The sequence below is a fragment of the Macrotis lagotis genome, chromosome 1 (assembly GCF_037893015.1).
Source record: "Macrotis lagotis isolate mMagLag1 chromosome 1, bilby.v1.9.chrom.fasta, whole genome shotgun sequence".
Taxonomy (NCBI): domain Eukaryota; kingdom Metazoa; phylum Chordata; class Mammalia; order Peramelemorphia; family Peramelidae; genus Macrotis; species Macrotis lagotis.
Window position 1 is genome coordinate 773,216,994 of NC_133658.1, and position 26,204 is coordinate 773,243,197.

General features: G+C 32.0%; 1 protein-coding gene across 1 annotated transcript in view; it reads left to right on the top strand.

Annotated features, from left to right (window-relative positions):
• CNTN5 (contactin 5) overlaps positions 1 to 26,204 on the top strand; it is a 566,822-nt gene that overhangs the window by 425,435 nt on the left and 115,183 nt on the right. The window contains exon 11 of the mRNA XM_074214040.1: positions 6,459 to 6,579. Coding sequence (XP_074070141.1) covers positions 6,459 to 6,579 — 121 coding nt within the window. The remainder of the gene's footprint in view (positions 1 to 6,458; positions 6,580 to 26,204) is intronic.

Consider the following 26,204-nt stretch of genomic DNA (forward strand, 5'->3'; position numbering starts at 1 on the left):
ATGTGATGCATATATAATGCCAAAACAAAGGAATTCATTAATGAGCCTATTCCACTTCCTTAAATATTCTTGGATCCCAAAACATGCTTGGTACTTTAAAAAAAATATGGGCATTGGTTTTATGTCAGTGATGGGCAGTAATGGAGATGCAGCCTGTTCATAGAGGATTGCAAGCTATTAAGTGGAAGAGTCAAATAAAGGACAATCTAGAGAAGACCTTATTTGCCTTTCTTTGCTGACTTCTATAGATATTTTTCTGAAAACTAATGGAATTTCCTCCTTATATAAAAAAGTTCAATTCTCACTACAATGTCCTAAGAGAACAGTATATTATATGATTTTTGACCAAAAAAAGTAAAAATAAAAGATATTTATAGAGATTTAGAGAAATTATCAGATCAAGAGAGAATGAAAGGAGTAGACAGAAAAATGAAATAATCATTTAATAATGGGGGGTGAAAATGAAAGCTTTCTGCTGTTTACCAATATGGTGTACTAGGCAAAAAGCCATCAGTGAGTACAGGATTGGTTCTTGGAATATTTGGAAGTATCTATTCCAGTTCATTTTCAAAAGTATTTTATTGATCTATTCTGTTTTTTAATAAACAAAAGGTCATGACTTCCCCCCTCCCAAGAAACTCATCTCATAATATAAATAAATTTTAAAAGACAAAACATAAAAAGAAAAAGAAAAGAAAAAATCAGCAAGCTGGATCAATGTCTCATAAAAGTCATAAAAAATACCATGTATCACACTCATGAATCTGGAAAGCATATAAGATTATGATTTCTCTTTATGTTACTGCTTTCAAACCACATTTATTCTTTATTAATAGGTAGTATTTACCTTTTGGTGAAAGAGAAGTTACTTCCCATTTACATTGTTCTAGTAATAGTATGTATTGTTTTCTTGGCTTTGTTTACCTCATTATGCATCAGGTCATGTAGATCTTTCTATGCTTCATCACATTTATCACATTCATCATTTTATAAATATACAATCACATTACATTATTGTCATGTATCATGTTCAACTATTCTACGAGTCAATGTATATCAACTTTGTTTCTAATTCTTTGTTATCACAAAAGGTATTGGAATAAATATTTCCTGTATGTGGAGACATTCTTATCAATAGCTTTCTTACATTATGAGCCTAGCACTGGAATCTCTCAGTCAAAAGGCATGGATATTTTAGTCACTTAATTTGCATTATTTCAAATTTTTCCAGAATAGTTGTACTGATGTATAGTTCCAGCAATAAAGTATTTATGAACATATATATTTTCACAGTCATCACAACATTAACTTCCCATATTTTATCATTTTTTTTCCATTTGTGCAGATTTTAAATAAAACAGGGTTGTTCTGATTAGCATTTCTCTTATAATTTGTGATTTGGAGCATTCTTTCATGTTCTACATAGTTTGCAGTTCTTTTGAGAACTCTTTGTATATTTTTAGTGATATCTTTATATTAATGCTTATATGTCCTTAAATATCACTTTCCAAAGAAATTTAATACAAAGTTTTTTCCCCCTTTGGCTCCTTCTTTTCCTATTTTATGTGCATTGATTTTGTTTGTGTAGAAGATTTTCTGTTTCATATAATGGCTTTCTTCTGTAATTATTCCTAATTCTTCTTTAGGAATTTCTTACCCTTAGCTTTGAAAGGTTCCCTCTTCTGATTTTTAATGGCATAGTTTTTTGTATTAATGGTCATATAATCATTTAAAATGTATGGTAGAATATAGTATGAGTTATAGAACTAAGTTATAGAATGGCTTTCCAGTTGTTTCAGTTGTATTATTATTCAAATTTAGGAGTTCTCATGATGCACACTCAAATATTTGATCTATCCCAATTAAAATTTTGCCCAGTGATTTTGAATTTTTCATTTTTATTAGGAAAGAACACACAATAGCCAAAACTTTATTCTTAAATAGAATGTTTCTTTTTTTCTTTTTCTTGGATGTTATAAAGTTTCCTATAATATATACTTTGTGGATTAGATGTATGTTTGTGTGTGCGTCTGTGTGTGTGTGTGTGTGTGTGTGTGTGTGTGTGTGTCTGTGTGTGTAACTTTGTGCAACTTTTGAAGGAGACCAGGAGGAAAGTTCATCCAAAGAACAAATTTGGAAATTTCCCTTTTTGTATACAGGGTTTATTTGATTTTAAAGCCCATTTGCTAATAGACTTTGAGGAGCATTCTAACTTCATCATATAATTAGATAAATAGTGATTTGCCTTAGGCTATAAAGACATGATTAATTATATGTCATTAAATTATTTTCTTATAAATCAGTTTTCTTTTTTTAATCATGTTTTATATTTTTTACTCTTGCTGACCCTTGATCTCCATATTCTCAGCAGGCCTCCAAACAATATGCATTATTGCCTCAATGTGAGGTAGATTTTAATACATAATTTTTATATATAATTTATCTGGAGTTTTTTTTTAAGTTGAATCACAGGACCATTTATGTGAAACAAGATTGATTCAAAAATGTAATAAATAAATAATTGAAAATAAAAATTTCTATGCATTTGGAACATTATTGAAGTATTTTCAATCCTGATAAGGCTATTCTTGGTCTCAGTTTTATCATGTGTAAGATAGGAAGACTAGAAAAGATGATTTTTTTCTCCTCTTCCTCTGAAGATCCCTACAGCCCTAAAGGGATATGTGAACCTATAATTTTGTGACATATCAAGGCACTCTTCCACTTCCCAAGAGTGTCTTCATCTGACTCTTATATTGTCCCTAGAGCTTTCATTATATTAACAGGAGCCACTTAGCAAGTGTGAAGCAATTTATGGGAATACACACACACACACACTAGCTAACTGAAAACATTGAACATATTAGCAAGTATTTTTGAACTATTGGTGTTTTGACAACAAATAAATAAGGATCTTCCTTATTGGAGAAGATTTACATCTACCCAATTGATAACACCAATGTTACTCCTAAATTTCCATAGCATAAGCAGTCTGGCCCCTATGGCATTTGTCCAGCTCACCTTTTGATCAGTTCATTCCTGCTTTTGTGAATATTTACACCAAATTCATTCTCAAATAGTATCAGTGTATGACTCTTCTGGTGACATTGAATTAAGAATAAGAAGTTAGACAAATATTATGTCTTTTTTTTTAAACACACAAGTCATTGAATAACAGAATTCCAGGGATAGAATGGAATATTATAAAAATAATACTCTCCTCCAAGTTCTGGAAATAAAAACTTGCCAATGACGGTGCAACTAGCTAGTAAGTGATGTAGACTTATCTCCTGATCCTCATTTAGTGATCTTCCCTTGGCATTTTGCCTTCCACTAATATCTACAAGTCTTCTGCCTCTATTCTTCCTACTACATAGCCAATTTGATGCATTTATAGCTTTTAGGCTCCGTACTTTAACTATCTACATAATACATATTTGGATTTTGTGCAATTTAAAACTTTAACATTGGATATATATATATATATATATATATATATATATATATATATATATATATATATATATATATATATATGAAACAAAGTAAAAGAAAAAGCAAAAAAAAAGTATGAAACCTGAAAATACAAGACATTACCCAATAGCCATAAGGGAATCTTTAAATCACTTAGACACAAAATTTATGTAAAATTTGCATGACTGTTATTGAGTCAGCTGTCACCCAAAAGGGAAACTCTCCCCCAATTTTCTATCCTTCTATACCTCTGAACATATTAGGCATCCAAAAGCATAGCTTCCAGTTATAGTATAGTAGGTACTGAATATGTTGATCAAATTAATTAGTTATACATTTAAGCTATATCTACTATAGCCATGATATGAAAGGAAATACACCTGTCCTTTATAGTTTATTTCCTCATCTGATATTAATTAGACCTTAAACAATTAAGGAATGGAGAAACAATCTCACAACATATAGATCTAAAATGTTTTGATTTGAAATTTTGAGTTATATTTATAAATATTTGTTGTTTGTTTCTTTCATCAATATAGTCCAAACTCTTAATCATCATAAACTGAAGTAAAAAGGACCTTGAGATGTAAAAAGTGATTTTCTTTAAGGTAAATGTGAAATCAAAAGACATCTTTCTTTAGTTTAAGGACCTGTAACCTTAAATTTAAAATTGTGTGGGGCCTATAAATAACCTGCAGTTTGAAGATGTAAAACTACCAGATGAGGATCATAAAATGTTCTTAGTAATAGTCTGTGTAACAGTTTCTCCCAAGGCTATTACGAATGGAGGATATATAGTGGACAAAAAGCAAACATTGAAATATTTGTTATGACATTTTAATGCATTCTCATAATACATACATTTCTTAAAATATCTAGACCAGAAATTCTTAGTATTTTTATATCATGGACCCTTTTGGTTGTCCAGAAAAGTGTGTGGCCTCCCTTCTCAGAATGAAGGTTTTAGATGTATAAAATAAAGATGAACATAAGATTACAAAAGAAACAATTAAATTGTAATACAATTATCAAAATGTTTTTAAAAGTTCACAGACTCCAAGTTAGGTTATATCTTAACAATGATTACATGAGGAATTCTTTTAAATCCTTGAGAAATAACTTCTTCTAAATATGGTAATAAGGAAGCAAAATCCCACTGTAGAAGAGGAAAAAATACGGATGCAATCTCATTATGAACCATTTCCAGATTAGGAATAAGCTATATTTGGTTCACAAATTATTACCTCAAAGAAGCCATATATTTCTGAAGATAATATATTTTGAGATCCATAAGCAACTTCTGCTGTCTGCTCAGAAAACAATGTATTCACATTATCTACAACATAAGAAAGCACTCCTAACAACTAACATCGTCCGAATTTTCATGATTTCAATCTCTTTAAGAGTAAAGGAAGAATCAAAATTAAAATTGTTGCAAAATTTCCAGTAAACATTGCTCCAAGAACAAGCAAAGTTTTAAAATGTAATGTTTTATCACTGTGTGTGTGTGTGTGTGTGTGTGTGTGTGTGTGTGTGTGTGTCTGATTCATCTACATGAGGAATTCATGGTATGGAAACTCCTACCAATGCAGATCTTCTAAGTTGGAACTTAGTTATTCATAGAAAGTTCTCAAGGGTACTGGAAGGTCAAGTACTTTTCTCATGCCCACATTGCTAAGTATGTCAGAAGCAGGACTTCTGCTAGGCTACCTTTACAGTGGAATCATAAAATTATAGAAGGGTAGAGTTAGAAGAAACCTCAGGAGCTAGCTAGTGAAAGCTCTACCCATTGTAAGAATCCCATCTACAGTGTTCCATAGATAATAATAAGCTGTCCTTCAGACTCTTCTTGAGGCAAACAACCATCATGTGGCTTAATATGGATCCCAAATAACTCATTTTGACCTCTTTCAATTTATTATGACATGCCTTAAATACCTGTTTCTGTATTGGGATATTATCAATTAGCAGAAATATGAATACTCTTTGAAGCAATCATGCCAATTTGTTCTTTGTATCATGGAAGCCTTAAACTCAGATATGAGTTTTACAATATATTTACTTGAAACAAATGTTCATCTAGTTGTTATAAATAGCTGATCTTCATCTATGCATCATAATAAAGGAAATCATTTCTTCTCTGAGAGAGCAAGAGATAAAATTAAATAATGAATGGTTTGTTTACACCATTCATTCTAAAGTATGAGATCATCACAGATCTTATGAACTGATAAATCCAAAAAGTATTCTCTTTGATGTGTATTTATCACCATAACTGCACTTGTTCTGATTATGTTCTAATCATCCTCCAGCCAGGAATAGGTGTTTTGAGTTTTCTGTGCATGCTGTAACTTACAACACTCATTAAGAAAGATTGGTGCTAATCTTAACACCCCAGTCTTGATTGCTATGAAAGGAATTCATCTTTTGCTAAGGAATGTAGGTAGGAGACTAGAAAACCACACAGCTCAGAACTTCCCTGCAACTGTTTCCCATGGACCAGTCCAATGAGTTACTGTAGCCTGCCAAATGGGGATTTCTTTTCTCTGTCTTCTTACCTTCCTAGAAGTTGTTTTGACCCCTTAGGAATATGTTCTTCTTAAAATGGGACAATCCATGTGTGAGAAAGCTGCATTTTATTGTTCATTGATCACTTTTTATTCAACTTTAAAAGCTGTAATAAATTTGAATGTACATGTCAACTATATTTCCTAAAAGGGCTTTCTTTAGCTGTTTAATCTTTAAATGCAGCATAAACATGTCTATGTCTTTTATCCCCAATTAATAACTGCTTAAAAATCATTAACATGCTGTCCTTAGAATAGGACATGTTTGAATTTTGAATTGTCATTATATAAATTGTAAAGTACTAAAATGGGTACTTTGATTAAATATGCAAAGTCCCCCATCCCCCACCCCTTAAAAACCACCTTGAACCAGGCAGGTTTGCATCATTTTAAACTGGCACTTCATCCCTCTTTCAGCAAGCATCCTCTGCAGATTTAATGATCAGGAACATCCTTCTGATGCATGCTGGGAGATATGGCTGCAGGGTACAGACCACAGCTGACAGTGTGTCAGATGAGGCAGATCTTCTTGTTAGGGGTGAGTATGTTCATAGTGCAGTCTGAAGGCATGATCACCATAAATTACCATACAAAGAAATTTAAATGCATGTACTTGGAGCACATCCGTACTGTGCATTATACTTCCAGTTTTATACTACATGTCATTTTTTTTGTTTAATCTTTGTCTCTGAAATAACTTAAATGGGAAACTGGTCTGATGTTAATGACACAACCAACAAACCCAATGAAAGAAAGGTATTTTTAGCAAGAGGAAGTTATAAACATCTTTATTTAGTGCAGTTTGGTGAATGGAACCAATGATGTCAAACCAAAGTTTAAAAATTAAACTCTTGAGTTAAAATTCTTATGGGAAACAAACATATTACCTCAATAACTCTTAGATTCTGTTTTTGTGACAGAAAAAGGTACATACATATGCATATATATTGATAAATCTATGTAAACCTTCTCAAATATCATTGTATGTTGCATGTCTTGACCCTTTTTTATTCTCTGGTCATATAACTTTCTCATTCTATCGAATGGTAGCAAAACTTTATGTTTTGGAATAATACTTTGCATTAATCTACTTTATACCATTTACACTAATTATAAATTCAGTTAAAATATCAAAATTGTGAAAATACTAAAAAGAAAATAGAAAATATGAGTTTTCCAATATTTTTATTTATTCATTTTTATTCAAGCATTTATTAACTTCTGTTTTATGTCCATCATTGCTAAAAATATATTTCTAAGAGAAGAAATGTTATTTCCTTATGTAGGGAGACTCATTCATCTTTTCACCCTCTGAAAGGTTAGATGTATTTCACATGAACTTATGTGGAGAGTATATTAATATATATACTCATTATTGACCCATTATAAACATTCAGTTCATCCCCTTCATAGAAATCTAGTTTACTTAAAAGTCCATCTTTGTGCTTCACTGATAAGTTTCTTAAATTTCCTTCCCTTTCATGGAAATCAAGTTTATGGAAATTATCATTTCTTCAGCTCACCTAGACTACTTTAGAGTATCTCTCTGTTTATTTTTTAGCATTTCCTAATCATTTAGAATTATGCTACATATACTGAAGCATTTCAAAAGAAGCAATGCAATTTGGACTCCCTTACTATTCATTTTGATTATTGCAAGGGATGAATTGAAATAACATGCTCATACTCTGCTTTATAAGTAAAATTAACTAAACAAAGCTTGAAACATAACTCAGGTTTGGCTATTTCATGTTCTGTTCATCTAACCTTTGGCTGTATGCCTAGGAAATGATAGAATACATAAATTTCAGAATTTAACTTGATAGCAATACTAAACAGGTTGTTATTGTTTGACTATCCATGTAATATCCAATTTAGGAGCTTTCACTTTGCTATTTCAATCAAGTAACCAACATCCTATTATATATTTGTATTGTTTCTCTAAAATTAACAAAATGACTTAGCAAATACTAAAGTGCTATCCAATTGGACCAAATCAGATTTAAATACTGAATTTGACAGTTCTCCTCCTCCTCCTTCTTCCCTCCAAAACATTTAAATTAATAATTCCTAGAGATTAGAGGAAATTAGTTGGTTGAGGGTTGTTTTAATAGAATTTTTATAACATTCTCATATATTCCTCTCTATACCTCCATTCACTGGTTTACAATTTCATGCATTCTTACAGCTCCAGACTAGATTAGCAGAGTGACTTTTTTTAGATTAAAGCATTTATAATGCTAGCCACAACTTTAGTAGCAGAATCGAGCAAAAGGCTATTTAGAATTATATCATATGGGAATGGTGCAAAAGAAGGGTAATTCCACTATTTATTTCTTTAATTAATTAATTAATTAATTATAGGAGATGATCACTGTGTTGGATTTAAGGAATAAGGTTTTCAGGAAGTAAGTGAACTCCTTTAGTACTGGGACCTTGCCAGAGCAGAGAACAGAATGTTCCCATCTCTCTCACAAACTATAGGTAGAGATTTAATAAATTTATACATTTCAATCTAAGAAACTCTACTTTTTCCTCATCTCATCAAAGTCAGCCAAAGAATGATTTTGTAGGCTCCTAAAGTTAGTATTTTCTGTGTAGATACCAACAACTTCTGCAAAGTAACTGATATTTTAAGGACTATCTGCAATACATATTTCCACTGAGGCTAAGGCTATATGTTGTCTGTGAATGTCAGCAGTGTTATTTGCCTCTAATCTACCATTATCAGCCTCTAAAAATGGAATTTCCCCATAAATAGTCACCTGAAGCATAAAAATCACTTGTTTTAAGCATTTAATATTCATTGAAGCAGTATTATGATGGCATTATGCATAATTTGAAAAAGCATAATAGAAGTAATGAATATGTTAGAGGAAATTATTCTAGTATGGAATAAAATGAAATGGAGACACACCTGAGCGACTGTCCACAATTTTAGAGATTTGTATTAGTATGACATAACATCACAGAAGATATGGCTAGATGATACCATAGGGAACTATTTAAATCAATTGAACTATAGTGCTCTTTTGGGGATCCAGATTAGGACCATAAAGAAAGGGAAGTGAGAAGAAAGAAAAGGGGAGAGAGAGAGAGAGAGAGAGAGAAAGAAAGAGAGAGAGAGAGAGAGAGAGAGAGAGAGAGAGAGAGAGAGATTGAATAGAATTTGAATTTGAATTGAATTTGAAATTGAAATTGAAATTGAATTTGAAATTGAATCTCACAATGGAGGATAATCGATTGAAAAGAACAAAGGCTCTTGCACAATTTAAAAGAATATCAGTCATAATAAAAAGAATTATTTTTTATATTAATATAAATAATATGATTCTCAGATTATATAGAATGATAATTTTATGCTCAGGATATAAATACTGCTGAGGAAAGTAGTAGCTTGGCCTTCAATGAGTTAAAATGTATTTAAAATGAGTTAAATTTAAACATAGTTAAAGGAAGCTCAGGGCAAGAGTTACCTAGTCACAGGGCAGTTACCTAGTCACATCCAGAGGAAGCTCCCAAAGCTTTACACTTTCATGATCTGTATTACTGTTGAAAACTACTCTACTTTGAAGTAGTTTCTAAAAGGCCCATTACTTGAGGTTACTCTGGATTTTGTTGGTTAAGGTCTATTATAACTTGTTCTGAGAAAGAAAAAAATCACCTTTTTTCATTCCTTCTAGACATGTAGTCTCTGTGCCTCAAATTTGGGTAAGCCAATTCCTGAGGTATCCCTTCCTGGAATGCATAAGAAATCACTAAGGCAATGGAGGTCACTTCAAGACAAATCTTTAAGCCACCCTCCCTCAGCTTCTTCTTTGCAATGTACAAATCAAATGCTCTCTGTTTTTGTTTTGTCTTTATTTTTTGTTTTATTTTTTCCTGGTTACATGCAAAAACAAGTTTCAATATTCACTTTTAAAATTGTGAGTTGCAAATTCTCTCCCTTCCTCCCATCCTCTTCCCCAATTGAGAAAGCAATTTATTTATATAGGTTAAAAATGTGTAGTGATGAAAAACTTTACAATAGTGTGTTGTAAAAGTGAACATAATGTCTTCCCAAAGAAAAGAGAAACCTCAAGAAAAGTAAAGTAAAAAATAAATATGTATTCAGACACCAACAGTTCTGTCTTTTGGTTGAATAATATTCTTTATCACAAGTCCTTCAGAATTTTCTTGGGTCACATTATTGCTGAGAAAAGGTAAGTCATTCGCAGCTGATCATCCTATAATGTTGCTATTACTTTGTATATAGTACATTTCCCATTGCATCTGCTCATAAAAGTTTTTTACAGAGAGCATCCTGTTCATCCTTTCTTATAACAGAATGGCAACAAATAATATTTTTTAAACCAATTTATCTTTCTCCTCTCAAACTTGCCAGCTTATTTTTCCCTTTTAAAAATCACTCCCTTAAAATTCCATATACTCTCCTTTCTTCACCTACTTTCTTTTGTACAGTAAGAGGTTGGTGGTGGAACTTTGAACTCAGGAGAGAATCTAGGAATGGGTATCTGAATGTAGGAGTCATCTATAAAGTGATGACACTTGAAACCATAGAAGCTGATGAGATTGCTGAAAGAGAGAATATAGAAAGGCAGATGGGTTCAGGAAAGAACTTGTCAGCAGATGAGACTGAATATGAATAGGCAGATATGGAAGAGGAGTATCATAAAAACAGAGAGAAGAGAATAACTTGGAGAAAAGGATAGTCTATAGTATTAAATGCTATAGAGATGTCAAGAAGAATGAGAACTAGAAAAAACTATTTCACAAACATTTTATTAAATTATCTCCTATAAGCTATGCTAGATACTTGAGAAACAAATACTGAGATCCTTTTTAGATGTAATATCAAGTATAGTTCCCCCACAAACTCACAGAACTGCATTGAGAATCTTGTTATAACAGAGACTACAGGAGGGGAGAGTTGAACAGTTTTCTTTCCTCTGAATCCAGAATTATAAAAGATTACTGTTCTAAGGCCCAGAGGGGAAGATTCTGCTTCAGGGAATATTTGATAATACTTTCTGAATATTTGTGGTGAAGATGAAGGCAGCACTGATTTGTCTCAGCCTAAACAGTCTGTTTCACCTTGAAATGAGCTATTATTTCACTAGTGAAATCCAGAAATCATGATGATAATAATGGAATTGATCCAAAGGTTTAATTGACAACTTTTCAAAAGTCCAAAGCACAAAAGTATATAAAGTATTTAAGACTATCTTTTTTTGTTATTTTCTTCTTTTTTCATTTGCATATTGTGCAGTAAACTGTTTCTCCAATAACTGAAGGGTGAATAATTCAATATTAGGAAGCCACACATATATCCACAGTGATGATATTTTGGATTAGGAGATTCCATTGCTAAGAATTAAGTTTAATAATAATAGGAAGGGAAGCTGAGTTTGTCAATTTACTGCAATGTTTGGGACTTGGGGATAGGATGGGAATCTCAGTTGAGGTGCAGTGTAAATTGCAGTTCATTCTGCAATTTTGCAATTTGCTTAGTTGTAATGAATAATGATGATACATTTACAAATTACTCACATAATTCATGTTAAAGTTTTCAAAAATAGTTTCTCATAACAACCCTGAGTTATATAGTACACCTTAGGCTATTATATAGATGACCAAATTGAATCTGAGAAAGATGGAGGGATACATTATGAAATGACAAAGTCCAACTCAATCTCTCCTGCCTCTGATTCCAGCACTCTTTCCATTGCACTAAACTATCTCTGTATATTAACAAGTCTTCATTGTGAAATTAATATTAATTAGAACTTAATTCACAAATAATCACTTTAAAATAAAATCTAAAGTAAGAGCAAATGTTTCTGTTCATTTGAAGTAAAAAGTACAAAAGAGTCTTAAAATTAGATGGAATAAAATTTTACTTCTGAAGGAAAGTAAAGTAGATTGTAAGACGACCTTAAAACAAGGAAGATCAAGGAAGGTTCAGGTCTCACCTGACATATACTGACTCTATGACTTTGGGCAAGTCATTGTAACTTTTCAATGCCCTAGGAAATTCTTAATATGTTTCAGAGAAGGTGCATAAGTTTGTTCACCTCTCTTCATGAAGTTCCCCCATTAGTGAAATTATAGGTCCAGTCTCTAACCCATATTTAAACAATAAGATATCGTGAAGATTTTTAATTTGAATTTTGTAATTACTTCTCAGTTTTTCAGCTAAGATCAAGTTCTTAGCTTCAATCAATTAGTCATGCATGCTATCTATGTTAAGCCCTGGTTTCTGAAAAGACTATGGTTATATTGCAAATATCACTCATTTGCCTATCTTACTTTCTACCTCCACTTACAAACTAGATTGACTAAATGTAGGATAACTTTCTTTTGACTTTTTAACTAATTTTGAACTTTGGCTTTTTTTTTTGCTAACTGTATTGCTGTTACTCAGAATTTTATAAAGTTATACAGACTAAACAAAATATTACTTGTTCTGATAAAATTTAGCTAATAACAAATAGGATTTTATTTGCTATAAAGAAATAATGATTTTTTCTAAAGCTAAACTTGTCTTCTTTTAACTGTGCTGGATGGAAAATTGAAATAAGGCTATATCAGAATGACAAAAAGTTGATTTTCAGTGAGTTTTATATTTGGACTGTGAGTTCAAAAAACTTGTTAAAAAGTAGACAAGATATCACATAATTGCTTAGCTTATCTTTTTTTATCTACCTGATATCTAATAAGCTGATTTACCTGATTTAGGCTTGCTAATTTTAAATTTGTTTAATTTAATTGATTGCCTACCTGACTGAACATGTCTAAAAATACAGTTAAAGCAATTCAAACAGTGTGCATGTGTGTGTTTGAATATGTATGTTTATGTCAATGTTTCTGTATGCATATAAACACAGAGTTAGTAATTAGGGCTTAGGGGAGGAGGTATTGATGAACATGCAAGAGAGCACAACTGATTGGATGAAATAATCTTTTCCTTTTCAATCTGTTGGTTTAGTATAATATGAGTACAACCACCTCCATTGGTCACAAAATTTTCTTAGCAAAAGTTTTAACTGTCTTTTCTTTTCCATTAAAATATCTAGGCATCTAAGTATTATTATTTCCTTTTCCTTATGGTTACCCATTTCAAAAAATATTACTTTTTTATATTTTCATAATTAATTTTATGCCACTAATTAATGAGAAAATACTTTCTGGGGAGTTTTCTAAAAATTATTTTGAATAGTTTTTTTTCACATTACATAACTAGAATAAATTTATCAATGATCAATTTCTGGGATTGGCATTACAATGAGAGGATCTGGGTTCAAATCTCCTTCTGATGCTTATACCCATTGTGACCTTAAGCAAATCATTTAACCTCTCTTGGCCTTAGTTTCTTCATTTGAAATATGAGGGCATTGGTTTCTGAGGCAAGTTTTTCCCATATCTGAATTCATGTTCTTGATATTTTTTCCAAGTACATTCATTTTTCAATGTCACTCCAGGAGGGAACTATTGGATATTTTGTTTTCCTCAGTTGTCTTTCCAGATTTTTGTAACTTATGGCTGTGTTAATTAATCTTTTCTTAGTCTGACCAAATATCCATATTTAACAAAACCAAAGAAATAGATTTTTTATGCATATATCAATATATAAAATGCACATGAATTATGTGCACTCATGTTATCAGGGAAGTATTGAGGTTTTATCAGTATGGTGTGTAAATACTCAAATTATTACCAGAAGGTTTGCGGTCTACTGGTGATCAACTAATGACCTGGTCCATCTCCAGAGAAGACAATGACAGAATGGTGAGTTTTAAAACTTTGATTTAAAAATTAATTTTATTTCACCAAGTTTCTACCCACTGTCATTCTTGAACAGTTGTCTTGTTTCCTTACAGTATACTTTTCTTTCTTAATCATTCTTCACTGAAGCAGTTCCTAAGCAGATTAATTAGATGAAAAAAAAATTCATCTTGTTCAGAAGAAACTACTTGTGCCTTTTTTGTTTTAAAACTACAGATTGGCTTTTATTCTTCTGGCAACACCTGGCAAAGGTAATGTCTCTGTTTCACTACATACTCTTCTTTAATTTGAAATTACAAAGCCAATTAGCTCTCTAACAAGTTAGAGAGGTGAAAGATTCAAAAGTCTGTTATTGCAAAGAATGAGAATAGATGGGCAAAATTTAGGAAAGTTGATTCAGATTTAAATAATCTTTTAAAATGTATGATTGATGGTGTTTTATGCATATGAGGCAGAATACATTTAAACAGATTTATATTCACCTTTGTAATTCTTAGAAACATGAGTTAAAATTCTACATTTTTTTGATACTTAAAGAGAGACTTAAATGTATCAGACACTGTTCTAAGTGTTGTATAACTATTATCTAATTTGATCTTTATAACAGCCCTTGAAGTGATGGCTATTATTATCTCCATTTTTGAATAAAGAAACAGAGGTTAAGTGATTTGCTCAGGGTCAAAAAGTTTGGATTTGACTTTAGGCTTTCTGACTTTAGGTACAGTGCTCTATGTAATTTGCCACCCAGCTGTCCTTATAAAAAGGCATTTGTCTGAAGATACTTTTGGATATTTTTTTTAATAATTAGGGAAGTTTATAGGAATATCTGAAGAATAGAAAAAATCAAATGTGTTGAATCATTTTAAAAAACAGAAAATAGTATGGACAAATTGGGAGGAGGCAAAAAACAGAGGTAGACAGGATGAAATATAGTAAGGACATTTGCAAGGTTACTCACTATGGAAAGGACAACAAATTTCCATAAACTCCAGGTAGGACACAATTACCTTTGTTCAAGGACAAGAGGAAAATGAGCTATAGGACTGTACTCCTGGAAAAAAAAAAGCATGTTTTGACAGGAACAAACAAGTATCCAATTCTGTGATATGACACTGTATATAAAATGTTTCCTGATAGCAATCAATTTATTAAATTTTTCTAAGAGTTAGCATACTATCTCATATTCTGATTTCCCAAGGAGTATTTTACCCTGTCATGGAAATGCAAGTAACAATATTATATTCATAAGTAGACCATTTTTCCTTCACTTATAGCTTCATATTATTTTTCCTCAAACCATCACTAACTTTCAATAGTTATTAAAAGACTATATTCATAGTCCTGGAGTTTTCCAGCCTCTAGAAGATTCTAGAGCTCCCCAAAAGTCAATATATATGTGAACCATCATTCTGGTGTTTCATACCAAGCCCAGAGAAGAAATCCAATAGGCACACAATGGGTGATTTAGAGCACCAGATATGAAGTTAGAGGACTTGGATTTGAATCCCAGTTTTACCATTTATTGCCTCTGTGAATTGGGGCTCATTGTTGCCTTTCTGGCCCCCAGGGGCCTCATCAATGAGGATATAAAAAGGTCCCTTTCAGTTCTAAGTCTATGATCCTTTGAATTGAAACCCAACCAAATCACAAAAAAAAAATCAGTTTATCCTATAATTTCATTAGTCTTATGACAATATCTACCTTTCAGGATTCTATTAGGATACAGCCATTTTGACTCCAAAATTTCAAATATGTTTTAATATATGACAATTATAAATGGGCGTGTTTTTATTTCTTCTACAGTCCCTATGATGAACAGTCTCTAAAGGTCATAGATTTATAGTTGGAAGGAATATCAGAAGTCATATGCATTCATTTAACAGAGGAAGAAACTGAAGGCCAAGCTAGGTTATATGACTTGCCTGAAGTCATGCAGACTGTAAGTGAGAGATCTGGAATTAGAATCCAGGTCCTCTAACTCCAGACCTGGTTAATATAGTAACAAGGGTCATGTCAGCTCCTATGGACATTCAATTATAGAAACTACTGTTTTATAGGAATGTGGGTTTTTTTTCACATGTATTACTATGAACTCAGGTGCCCTTTTATGGCAGGGTTCTGTTCTCTACCCTGTTCTCTTCTCCAGTCATACTCTGAGCTAGATTTATAGTCCTTTCTCAAAATTTATGGGAAAATATATGTGTATGGAGCAAAAACTGGTGAGTTTAAGGATTAATTTGCCATACGTCATTGTAGAAGGTACTACCGAGCCATTATTTTTTTTTGAGCATGCACTTATGAGGACAAGGCTGTATTTTTGTATTAGGCAAAACTAATCATGACGAATGTAGCCAAAAATTACTGCAGTTTTAAATAACTTAAATAGTTTAAAACTGCAGTAAAATTTTTTGTTTTGTTTTTTGGTTTTTTAGGTTTTTGCAAGGCAAATGGGGTTAAGTGGCTTGCTCAAGGCCACACAGCTAGGTAATTATTCAGTGTCTGACACCAGACTTGAACCCAGCTACTCCTGACTCCAAGGCCAGTGCTTTATCCACTATGCCACCTAGCTGCCCTGTGCAGTAAGATTTTTGAGCACATCCTACACTTCAGTTATATTTTAAATATAGAAATATTAATTAATGATGGTAGTGATTGTTTATGAAAAAGTTCACTCCCATGAAAATTGATAAATATACATCTTCTATGGTATTTTTCTATAATACAAGTTTAGAAAGCTGTGATACTCTTTAAAATGCAGAGTTCATTTTAAATCTTTTTAAAAAAATGATTCTACAAAAGTAACAGGAGCACCTCTGAGATTCTAGCTAAATATTTGGAAATTGTCTTGTTTAGAATACTTAAATCTAGAGGTGGCTAGGTGGCGCAGTGGATCAGGAGTACCTGGGTTCAAATCCATCCTCAGGCACTGAATAATTACCTAGCTGTGTAGCCTTGGGCAAGCCACTTAACCCCATTTGCCTTGCAAAAACTTAAAAAAATACTTAAATCTATTATTTTGTAAGTAAGATTAAACCTGAAGATATTTTGTAATTTGTTTTGAATTTGCTATGAAATTATATCTTAGTTTTTTCCTTACTTTTAAATTTGCTATTGAAATATTTTGTTTTTAGACATAGTACAAATTAAAAATACAAAGGAAAAAATAAAGGAACCTGAGTTCATTCCAACCCCTTGTATGACCTGGACTAGTTACTTATTGTCAGCGCCCTAGGAAACTCTCTAAAACTATAAATTTGAGAGAAGGTGTCAATGGAACTGTTTTTTTTTTAGTAATGGAATAGCATGTTGTATACACAAAAAAGTAAAAACATTTTGTTCATTTCTAAATATAGCCCTCCCCTCTCCCCAACCCCAGATATTTCTTTTGTAACAAAATATTAAAAAAAAAAAAGAGAAATCAAGCAGTTCAACAAACTGACCCTAAGAGTATATGTGGCATTTGGTGACATAGTGGATAGAAGACTTGGACTTGTAATCAAGAAACCTCATCTTCATGAGTTCCAAGTCTGGCCTCAGGTACTTATTAGCTGAAAGACTTTGGGCAAGTCACTCAAGTCAATTTGTCTCAGTTTCCTCATCTATAAAATGAACCGGAGAAGAAAATGGTAAACCACTCCATTAATTTTGCTGAAAAAAAAAGGATAAAAAATGGAGTCATGGAGAATTAGTCATTATTGAAACAACTAAACAACAATAATCATCATTTGTGAAAAGTTTCATTCTCACAAAAACTGATAAATATGCATTCTTCTATGGCACCCAAAATATTCTTCAATGAAAATATACATTCTTCAAAGAAATACAAAAGTATGTGTAATATTCTCTATCCATATTCCCTCACTTCTACTGTCTGTATATCTTCTTCATTTTATTTGTTTGTTTTTAGCCCAAAAGATCATAGACTTACAGATTTGGAAGAGACTTTAGAAACAATCTAGTCCCATCCCCTTATAATATAGTCAAGAAACTGAGCCTCAGGAAATTGGCTTGAACAATGTCACACATAGTAAGTGATAGGATTCATACCTAGGTCCTCTGACTCCAAAGAAACAAAAAAGAAAATCTAAATTCTTTCTTCTTCCCTCAGCTTATTGAAGCTTTTCATTCTCCCTTTTACCTCCCTTATCTTTATTCTTCACCCTTTTCTTCCCCTTCCTAATTTTCTTTTCTTCCTCTCCTTCATTTATTCAACAGTACCAAGTCATCAGCAGATTCAGATCAATTCAGTAAAAAGACATGTTCATTAATCTCAGAAAAATTATGACCAAAACAAGTCTCTGAATTATGCTTTGTTCTGGAAGTTATTAGATAATATAATTATTTCTTTCAAAAAAATTCAAGTAATAGGATTGTTATTACTAAACTTGACTTAAAAGGCAAAATCATTGTTGCCTGACACATTCTGTCACCTGAGTCCCATCTGTAAACCCAAGTTAACTTATTGGCTCCCAAATTTGGCTCCCAAAATGTTAAGACAAACTAATAAGTAGCACTGATCTCACATGACTACACCAGAGGTGACATTACAGATTCTTCCCTGTAATCCATCCATCATCAAGTAGATTATTCTGTTATATCTATTACAAATGATCAAGCTTCTCAGACCATCCTACTGGGTCCTTACTGTAGCATATTGTATCTATTTTTGTATCTTCAATATCCTGTTAAGTTTACCATCAGTCTATAAAAGGAAGAATCTGTCAATCTTAACAGCAAGTTTTTTTTTAGGTTTTTTTTTTTTGCAAGGCAAACAGGGTTCAGTGGCTTGCCCAAGGCCACACAGCTAGGGAATTATTAAGTGTGTGAGAGTGGATTTGAACCCAGGTACTCCTGACTCCAAGGCTTGTGCTTTATCCACTACGCCACCTAGCCGCCCCCCTTACCAGCAAGCTTAATTGTATTTTGTTATAATTCATCCCACAATGGTATCCCACTATCCCAGTGGAAAATGGGCCACTAGCCAGAAGGAAACTTACTAAGAAAGTTCCATTTCTGTGAATACTATTTTCTCATCTCTCAGCAGCCCACTCCTGATAAGTCAAACTCTTTTTTTAGGGTTTTTTTTGCAAGGCAAATGGGGTTAAGTGGCTTGCCCAAGGCCACACAACTAGGTAATTATTAAGTCTGAGGTCAGATTTGAACTCAGATACTTCTGATTCCAGAGCTGGTACTCTATCCACTGTGCCACCTAGCCGCCCCACAAGTCAAACTCTTAGAAGACAATTTGAACTCCCTCTTTCAACCCCTAGAGGGCTACTGATTAACCCAACTAGTCAGAACATATATTAATGAGGCAAAAATTGAGAGTTTATGCCCATAAAAACCAACTGGTTAGTCTCTTTTCCAAGTCCAAAAATTGCACACTTAATTCAAACTAACCATTTTGTCTGCCATTAAGCAAAAATCTAGCATGACTAGGAGAAAAATTACAAATATGTGCCCTATCAAAATATAATATATCACTACATTAGAACAGTAAGGAATACCTGAACTAGAATTTGTCTTAAGACCTAGCACCCCAGGCTTTGTTTCACTGGGAATACCATAACTACTTCTAACTGATGATGATGATGATGATGATGATGATGGTGATGATGGTGATAATTAAAAGGTGACATTTATATAATGCTTGATTCTGTACTAGCCATTCCAGATGTAATTATTTCATTTGAGCAAACCTGCTTCACAGTAAAGTTATGAGGAATAATTAACAAGCATATCTATCAATAACTCTTAAGAACATACTGACAGAGGTTTAACAATCTATATAGCCATATATCATTCTTTCTATATTAATTTCTGTGGTAGAATTTTAATGAGTCACATACAATAAAGTGTTCCATAGATTCTTAGAAGACTTTCCAGAAAACACCATGCCTAGTATATTATAGCTCCCCTTAAAGCACATTCTTCAAAGATTCCTATAATTCTTCTGTTTAACAGCTTTTGTGTTATAGTAATTTAAGTCATTAATCCTATAAAATTTGGTTCAAGTCAGCATCTGGGTTATTCATGTTTTTAAAATAACTTATTTGGATTCCTTTAAATTTTTTTGTCTTTGAATAATAAAGTATCTCTTTTTTTTTCCCTTTCAGATACGGTTTCTCTGAATGGATGGACAATATCACTTTTCTGTTAGAACTTAAATACTATGGACATCTTTTAGTTATGTAAAAATTATTAAAACTTAGAGCTACTTCATTGCCTGGAATCACTGGTTAACTTTTACTTAATCCAAAGCTTGTTGTAGTTGGGTAAATAGTTTCTGTATTTCCTAAAATGAAGTTAAAATCTTTACATTGAATATTTTGCTTATCTCCCTGATTTAGACACTTACTGATTGGACTCAGGCAAACAAAAGGAAGCAGAGAATTGAGGAAATTATTCTAGGCATACAGGCTACCAACATGTCTTTATGCTATGGATGAAAATATTTCAGATAACAAAGGCAACCCTGAATTGAATGATATCATCAGTTCTCTGAACACCTTGACTATCCATTGAATAAGGGTTCATGATTGCAATAGTCCACTTTTAAAATACTGTGGTTTTCAGAACTTTTTTTATCTGTGACTACTCTTTCAAATTAAGTTTTGTTGGAAATTAATGAAATAAAAGTTACATTGAATGAAATGCCAGAAATAAAATGACTCTTTTAATATTATTAATGAAAACTACAAGTGTAGACATAGTTATAATATAAAAAATAGCTGGCATTTATATAGTGCTTTAAGGTTTAAAAAGCAGGTTAAAAATATCATTTATTATCTCATTAACATTCACAACAACCCTGGGAGGTAGAAGCTATTGCTATTCCCATTTTACAGATGAGAAAATTGAGGTTAAGTGATATGTCCAAACTCACGTCTAGTTAGTATCTAAATTAGGCATGCCTATTTCTAATCTATCCATTGATATTACACCAAACCAGCCAGGACCACCTGGCAATCTCAGTGAAAATGTCACTGATGCATCAACCATACTTAACAACTATTATTATGTATTATAATGGAGATTTACTCACCAAATTGTCAAAATTTGCATGTGTTCTGGCAACCAGGGTAAGTCCCAGTTTCAAAGGCATAAACTAGAGAAGCTCAAGGGTTTCAGCAGTGTATTTGTCCCTCTCTTCTATTATCCCTACTATTCCCAACTTCTTTAAAACTTTATTAAAAATAAAAAAGAAATACTTTTCCTGAATTAAGCTAATAATAGAAAAAAATAATAAGAATAAGTAGCCAATACTTATATATAGCCTAACTTAGAGAAATGTTGATGTAATTAGAGGAACAAATACAATGAAATAGGAATGGGGAATCCAAAAAATAGCATGAACTGATGCAGATTTAGATGGGAATCATTTGAATGTCTCATCTATTTGATTTCCTTAACATTTTCCAAACACAAATATGTGTGTGTGTGTGTGTGTGTGTGTGTGTGTGTGTGTGTGTTTAAATGGCGGTCCAGACATTTAAAATATGAAAAATAATGGGAAAATACAATAACATTGTTGATAAGAGTGTGGTGTTTTTAATCCACAATATCCTCATCATGTTAGGGTTTACTTCCATCCTCCTTGAACTAAATATGTTAATATAACTAGTTAGTGATCAAATAGCTAGAATGCTCTCCCTGTGGAGGATGACGGTAATTATGATCAAGAAATATAAGGATTGTTTTTGATTTATTATTAGGGATTGTTTTTGATTTATTGTTTTTTAGGGAACTCCCACATTGACAGATTAAACAAAGTAATAAAGGATTTTCCTAAAGGAACTCTAGCAAACAGCCTGAAGGGGTATGGTGGCAACATTTGGGTTGAGGAGCAATAGAAGGAGATATTGAAAGAATGTTGTAGTGGCTGCATATGATACACTCAAAACCACTTGATTCTCCTTTAGGAATCACACTATCTTTTGTTTTATAGTAAAATATCTTGAGGACTGAATAGTTATAATTTTCCCCATATGTTTTGCCATTTTATATGCAGAATATCAGAAATTACATGTTAAAATGAAGACTTGTCCCTTATATGCTAAACTGGATCACTGAATACGGACAAACCAGCTTTTTTAGGCCAAAATGTTATTTTAGGGATTGTCTGTCTATTCTTAACTCATTCAATAGTTGATGGCTATATCCCTCTGGGCATTTGTTCAGGCCTACTCCTATTATCCCTGCAGAATACATCTACAGGAATAGTTTTCCTTGCATGTTGCATACTTCTATATGTGTTTTGTACTCAATTAGTTTTAAAATATAATTACATCAATTACTTATTCAACATCTTTAAATGGATTAATTCAAAGATTTTCATGTGGATAGTTTTTAAGTCATATAAGAATTTAATTTTACATATAAACCAACTTGGGGGGTAAAAGCAAAGGAGTCATAAAACCAAGTTAAAATAAAATTCAAAATTAACAGAATAATATTCAAACAAGCAAACAAATAAAAAACCACAAAAGCAGCATGGTCTTGGATAAGAGAGCTAGCTTATTATCATGAAACCATAAAATTGTTTGATCAAGAGAATTAATCTCAAGCTTATTAGAATACTTGGACATGTATCACACACTAAAAATCAGTACTCTCACCTCTTCCATCTTCTCTGATTCCCAATTTAGGAGGTTCATATAAGATGATAATATTTATACAGATCTAAGGGAAAAAGAAAGAAATGGGAAGATAAATGAGTTACCCAGTACTTAGGAAAAGCAAGATGACACCCACAATCAATCAACAAATTCCTATTAATTTGTTTTAGGCATCTTGCTAAGTACTGGGATATGAGTATAAAGAATGAAATAATCATTACTTGCAATAAATTCACATTTCATAGATGAGAAAGCAATACACAGGAAAAATATTTACACATAAATATAAAGCATTTAAAATAGTTCAGTACAAGATAGTTTGGGAGTGTTGGTTGTAACAATTTGAGGGTTTTGTGTAGAAAATTATTAGAATTATTAGAATACTTGGAAATTTGGGAAGGGGGGGGAACTTGTCTCAAGGTTTGCTACTCATCACTCTACTACTAATTCTATGACCTTGGCCAAATATTTCCTTCTTGGGAACTTAGAAAACTAAGTGAGTTAGGAAAGGTTGGCCTCCTTTGATCTCATTATTACTAATTCCTTTATAAAATTAAGAAATTGGATGAGCTGACCCTTTGTGACTCCAAAGTTCTATGATTCAATTCAAAATTACCCAGCTAAATTATGATTTCTTAGCTCAGTATCATGACATCAGAATAACTATGAGAATTCTATTTTGTGCTTGTATATTTATATCTTTGAATTTGTATTGTATTTTCATTGGCCCACTTTGCAAATATCAGTTTTCCAAAAGAGCAAAAATATAATGTCTTTCAAGAAGACAAAATTATTCTTAAGCTAAACATTATATCCATGAGAGAAGTTCGTGTGACTAGTAATGTATTCAGGCTTTTATTCAATACAGATTAATCCAATAATTGCTAGAAGAGGGGATAGTCCACAAGAAGATGGCATCTGCCCCAAGATTAAGTGCATCACAGAGCATTTATGGGTGGTCATTTTCTAAACAAAGCTGACTAAGGAAAATTTGAGCAGACTATGCACTTTTACCCTGAATTGTATATTCTCAAATAAAAATTTGATTTTGGGGGTCTTAAACAATAACAGCCCCAGGGAGAAAAGCTTCTCAGCTAAACTGTCCAGCTGACACTGAATGATTACAACTGAGTATAAAATTTAATGAGATTTTCACTAAGTGAGTGGCATCTGCATAGCTCTCAGGTCCTGGCTAAGTTGTCATATATTTTTCATCATGGAGGCATTCATCCTTTATTAATTCACTTTAAAATGCCTTATGTAAACTACAATAAAGCCTTTTCACCAATCTTTAAGTCTCTGAGAAACATTAACCATTAAACATTACCAATAAAGGCAATCTTTTTGGAGGCTTAAAGATAAGAGTATATAGTTTTTCATAAATTTTATATAAACTTCATATAGTTAGAACTCTGAGTATTTCAAGTTTATAAACTTTTAATATATATAGTATATATCTGAAGAGGGCAAATATTTTCTCTATTAAAAACGTCAAGTGCATATCCCAATATTCTATAATATTCTCTTAGATATTTTATATGTAGATACTTTCTACATAAATTTCCTAGGAGCAGAATGGTTATGTGAACACTTGTAATAACAACAATAGCAATATTAATAATATTTTTGTAGCATTGTAATGTTTTGCCAAGTATTTTACAATTATTATCTCATTTAATCCTCATAACCCTGATGGCAGTGCTATTAGCATCCTTATTTTGCAGATGAAGCAATGGAGGCAGGCAGAGGTTGAATATTTGTCCAGACTTAAATAGCTAGTAAATTTCTATGGTCAGATATGAACTGAGATCTTATTGACTGTATCTAATATTCTATGCACCACATCACCTGACTGCCTGTTTAGAGAAAAATGAGTTGAGAATCAGAAGATATGTTTCCAAATTTTCCATTTATTGACTGATTATATGAGCCTTGCTTTTCCCATCTGCAAAATGGAAATAATAATATCACATCATCTAACTCACAGAATTATTTTGAGGAGTTAGAGACTCTATAAATCCTAAGATATTCTATAAATACATTGTCATCATCTTGAGATTTTTCCCTTGAACTAACCAGAGTATTTTAAAAATAATTTACTCAATAAATATTTGTATTATTTATTTTTCCAATTATATGTAAACATAATTTTCAACATTCATTTTTAAAACATTTTCTCCTTTTTACCATTTCTTCCCCCTGCCCCAAGATATCAAGTAATCTAACATAGATTATAATACACAATAATGTTTCACATATTTCATAGTAGTCATGATATGAAAGAAGAATCAGACCAAAATTGAAATACTATGAGAAAGAAAAAATTAAAAAAACATTTTTTTAAAAAATGAAACGAGTATGGTTTCTTTGCATTTAAATTCCATATTTCTTTCTCTGTAAGTAGATGGTATTTTCACAAGTAGTTTAGAAATATCTTTGATCACTGTATTACTGAAAAGAGCTAAGTCTTTCATAATTGATCCTCACACACTGTTGCTATTAATGTGTACAACGTTTTCCTGTTTTGTTTTTTCACTTCACTCAGTACCAGTTCATGTAAGTCTTTCTAAGGTTTTTCAGAAATCTGCCTGCTCATCATTTCCTTATGGAACAGTAATATTCCATTACATTCATATAGCTTGTTCAGCCAATCCCCAACTGATAGATAGGTATCCCTTCAATTTCCAATTCTTGGCCACCAAAAAAAAAGAGTTGCTATGAATATTTATGTACATGTGTGTGTGTTTTCCCCTGCTTTTTTATGATTTCTCAGGGATAAAGATCTAGTAGTGGTTTTGTTGGATCAAGGGGTCAAAAAATATTTGTTAAGTATAAATAACTATTTATCATGCAGAAACTTCATTTCAACATGCTCTTAATGATAATTCAATTCAAAAATACTTAAATAAATAAAAGGTGAACTCACCTGTATTCCGCATAATGTAGATTACTTGTTTTTAAAATGCCAAAAACAGAATTTTAGAAAATAGCCCAATTTCATGAAGTAGCCCAACTCCAAGAAGAACTTTTTAGTGAGATTCTAAAGCTCTCATCATATTTCAGGCAGACATTCAGCTAGTAGTTAGTAGTGCCAACTCTAGGCTCTAGAGATGCAAAGAAAGGCAAAAAAACCCCCAAAAGACCAGAAGTCCCTTCTTTAAAGGAACTCAATGTCTGATGAGAGAGACAGCATGCAAACAAATATGTACAAACAATATATATATATATATATATATATATATATATATATATATATATATATATATATATACACACATATACATATATATGTAGGAGATATAAGTAAAGCCTCCCAAATTCATATTGGTCTAACCAACCATAGTCACATTCCGTTAGATTCCAACATAGTAATGTCATTTTCGTCCTCTTGAAGAACGAAAGACAACAACCAATCATGAAGAAAATGAGTTTCACTCAATAGAATGAAGCACAAAGTTTAAGGAGAATTAGGAAAAGCTTCTAGGAGAAAGTAAGATGAGTTGAGACTTGAAGAAAGTCAGGGTAGCCAAGATGCAAAGTTGATGAGGAAGAGTGTTCCAGACACAAAGGTCAGACAGGGGGAAAAAAAGGAAACCTTTACATTATAACAATTATTTTGAATTTATACTATTTATACCCTTCAAGAATGAATTCATAGGAACACAGATCTAGAGCTGAAAGATACTTCAGAAATCTTATGTTTCAGTTCCATCATTTTACATATGAGCAAATTGATATCCAGGAAAGTTAAGTGACTTGC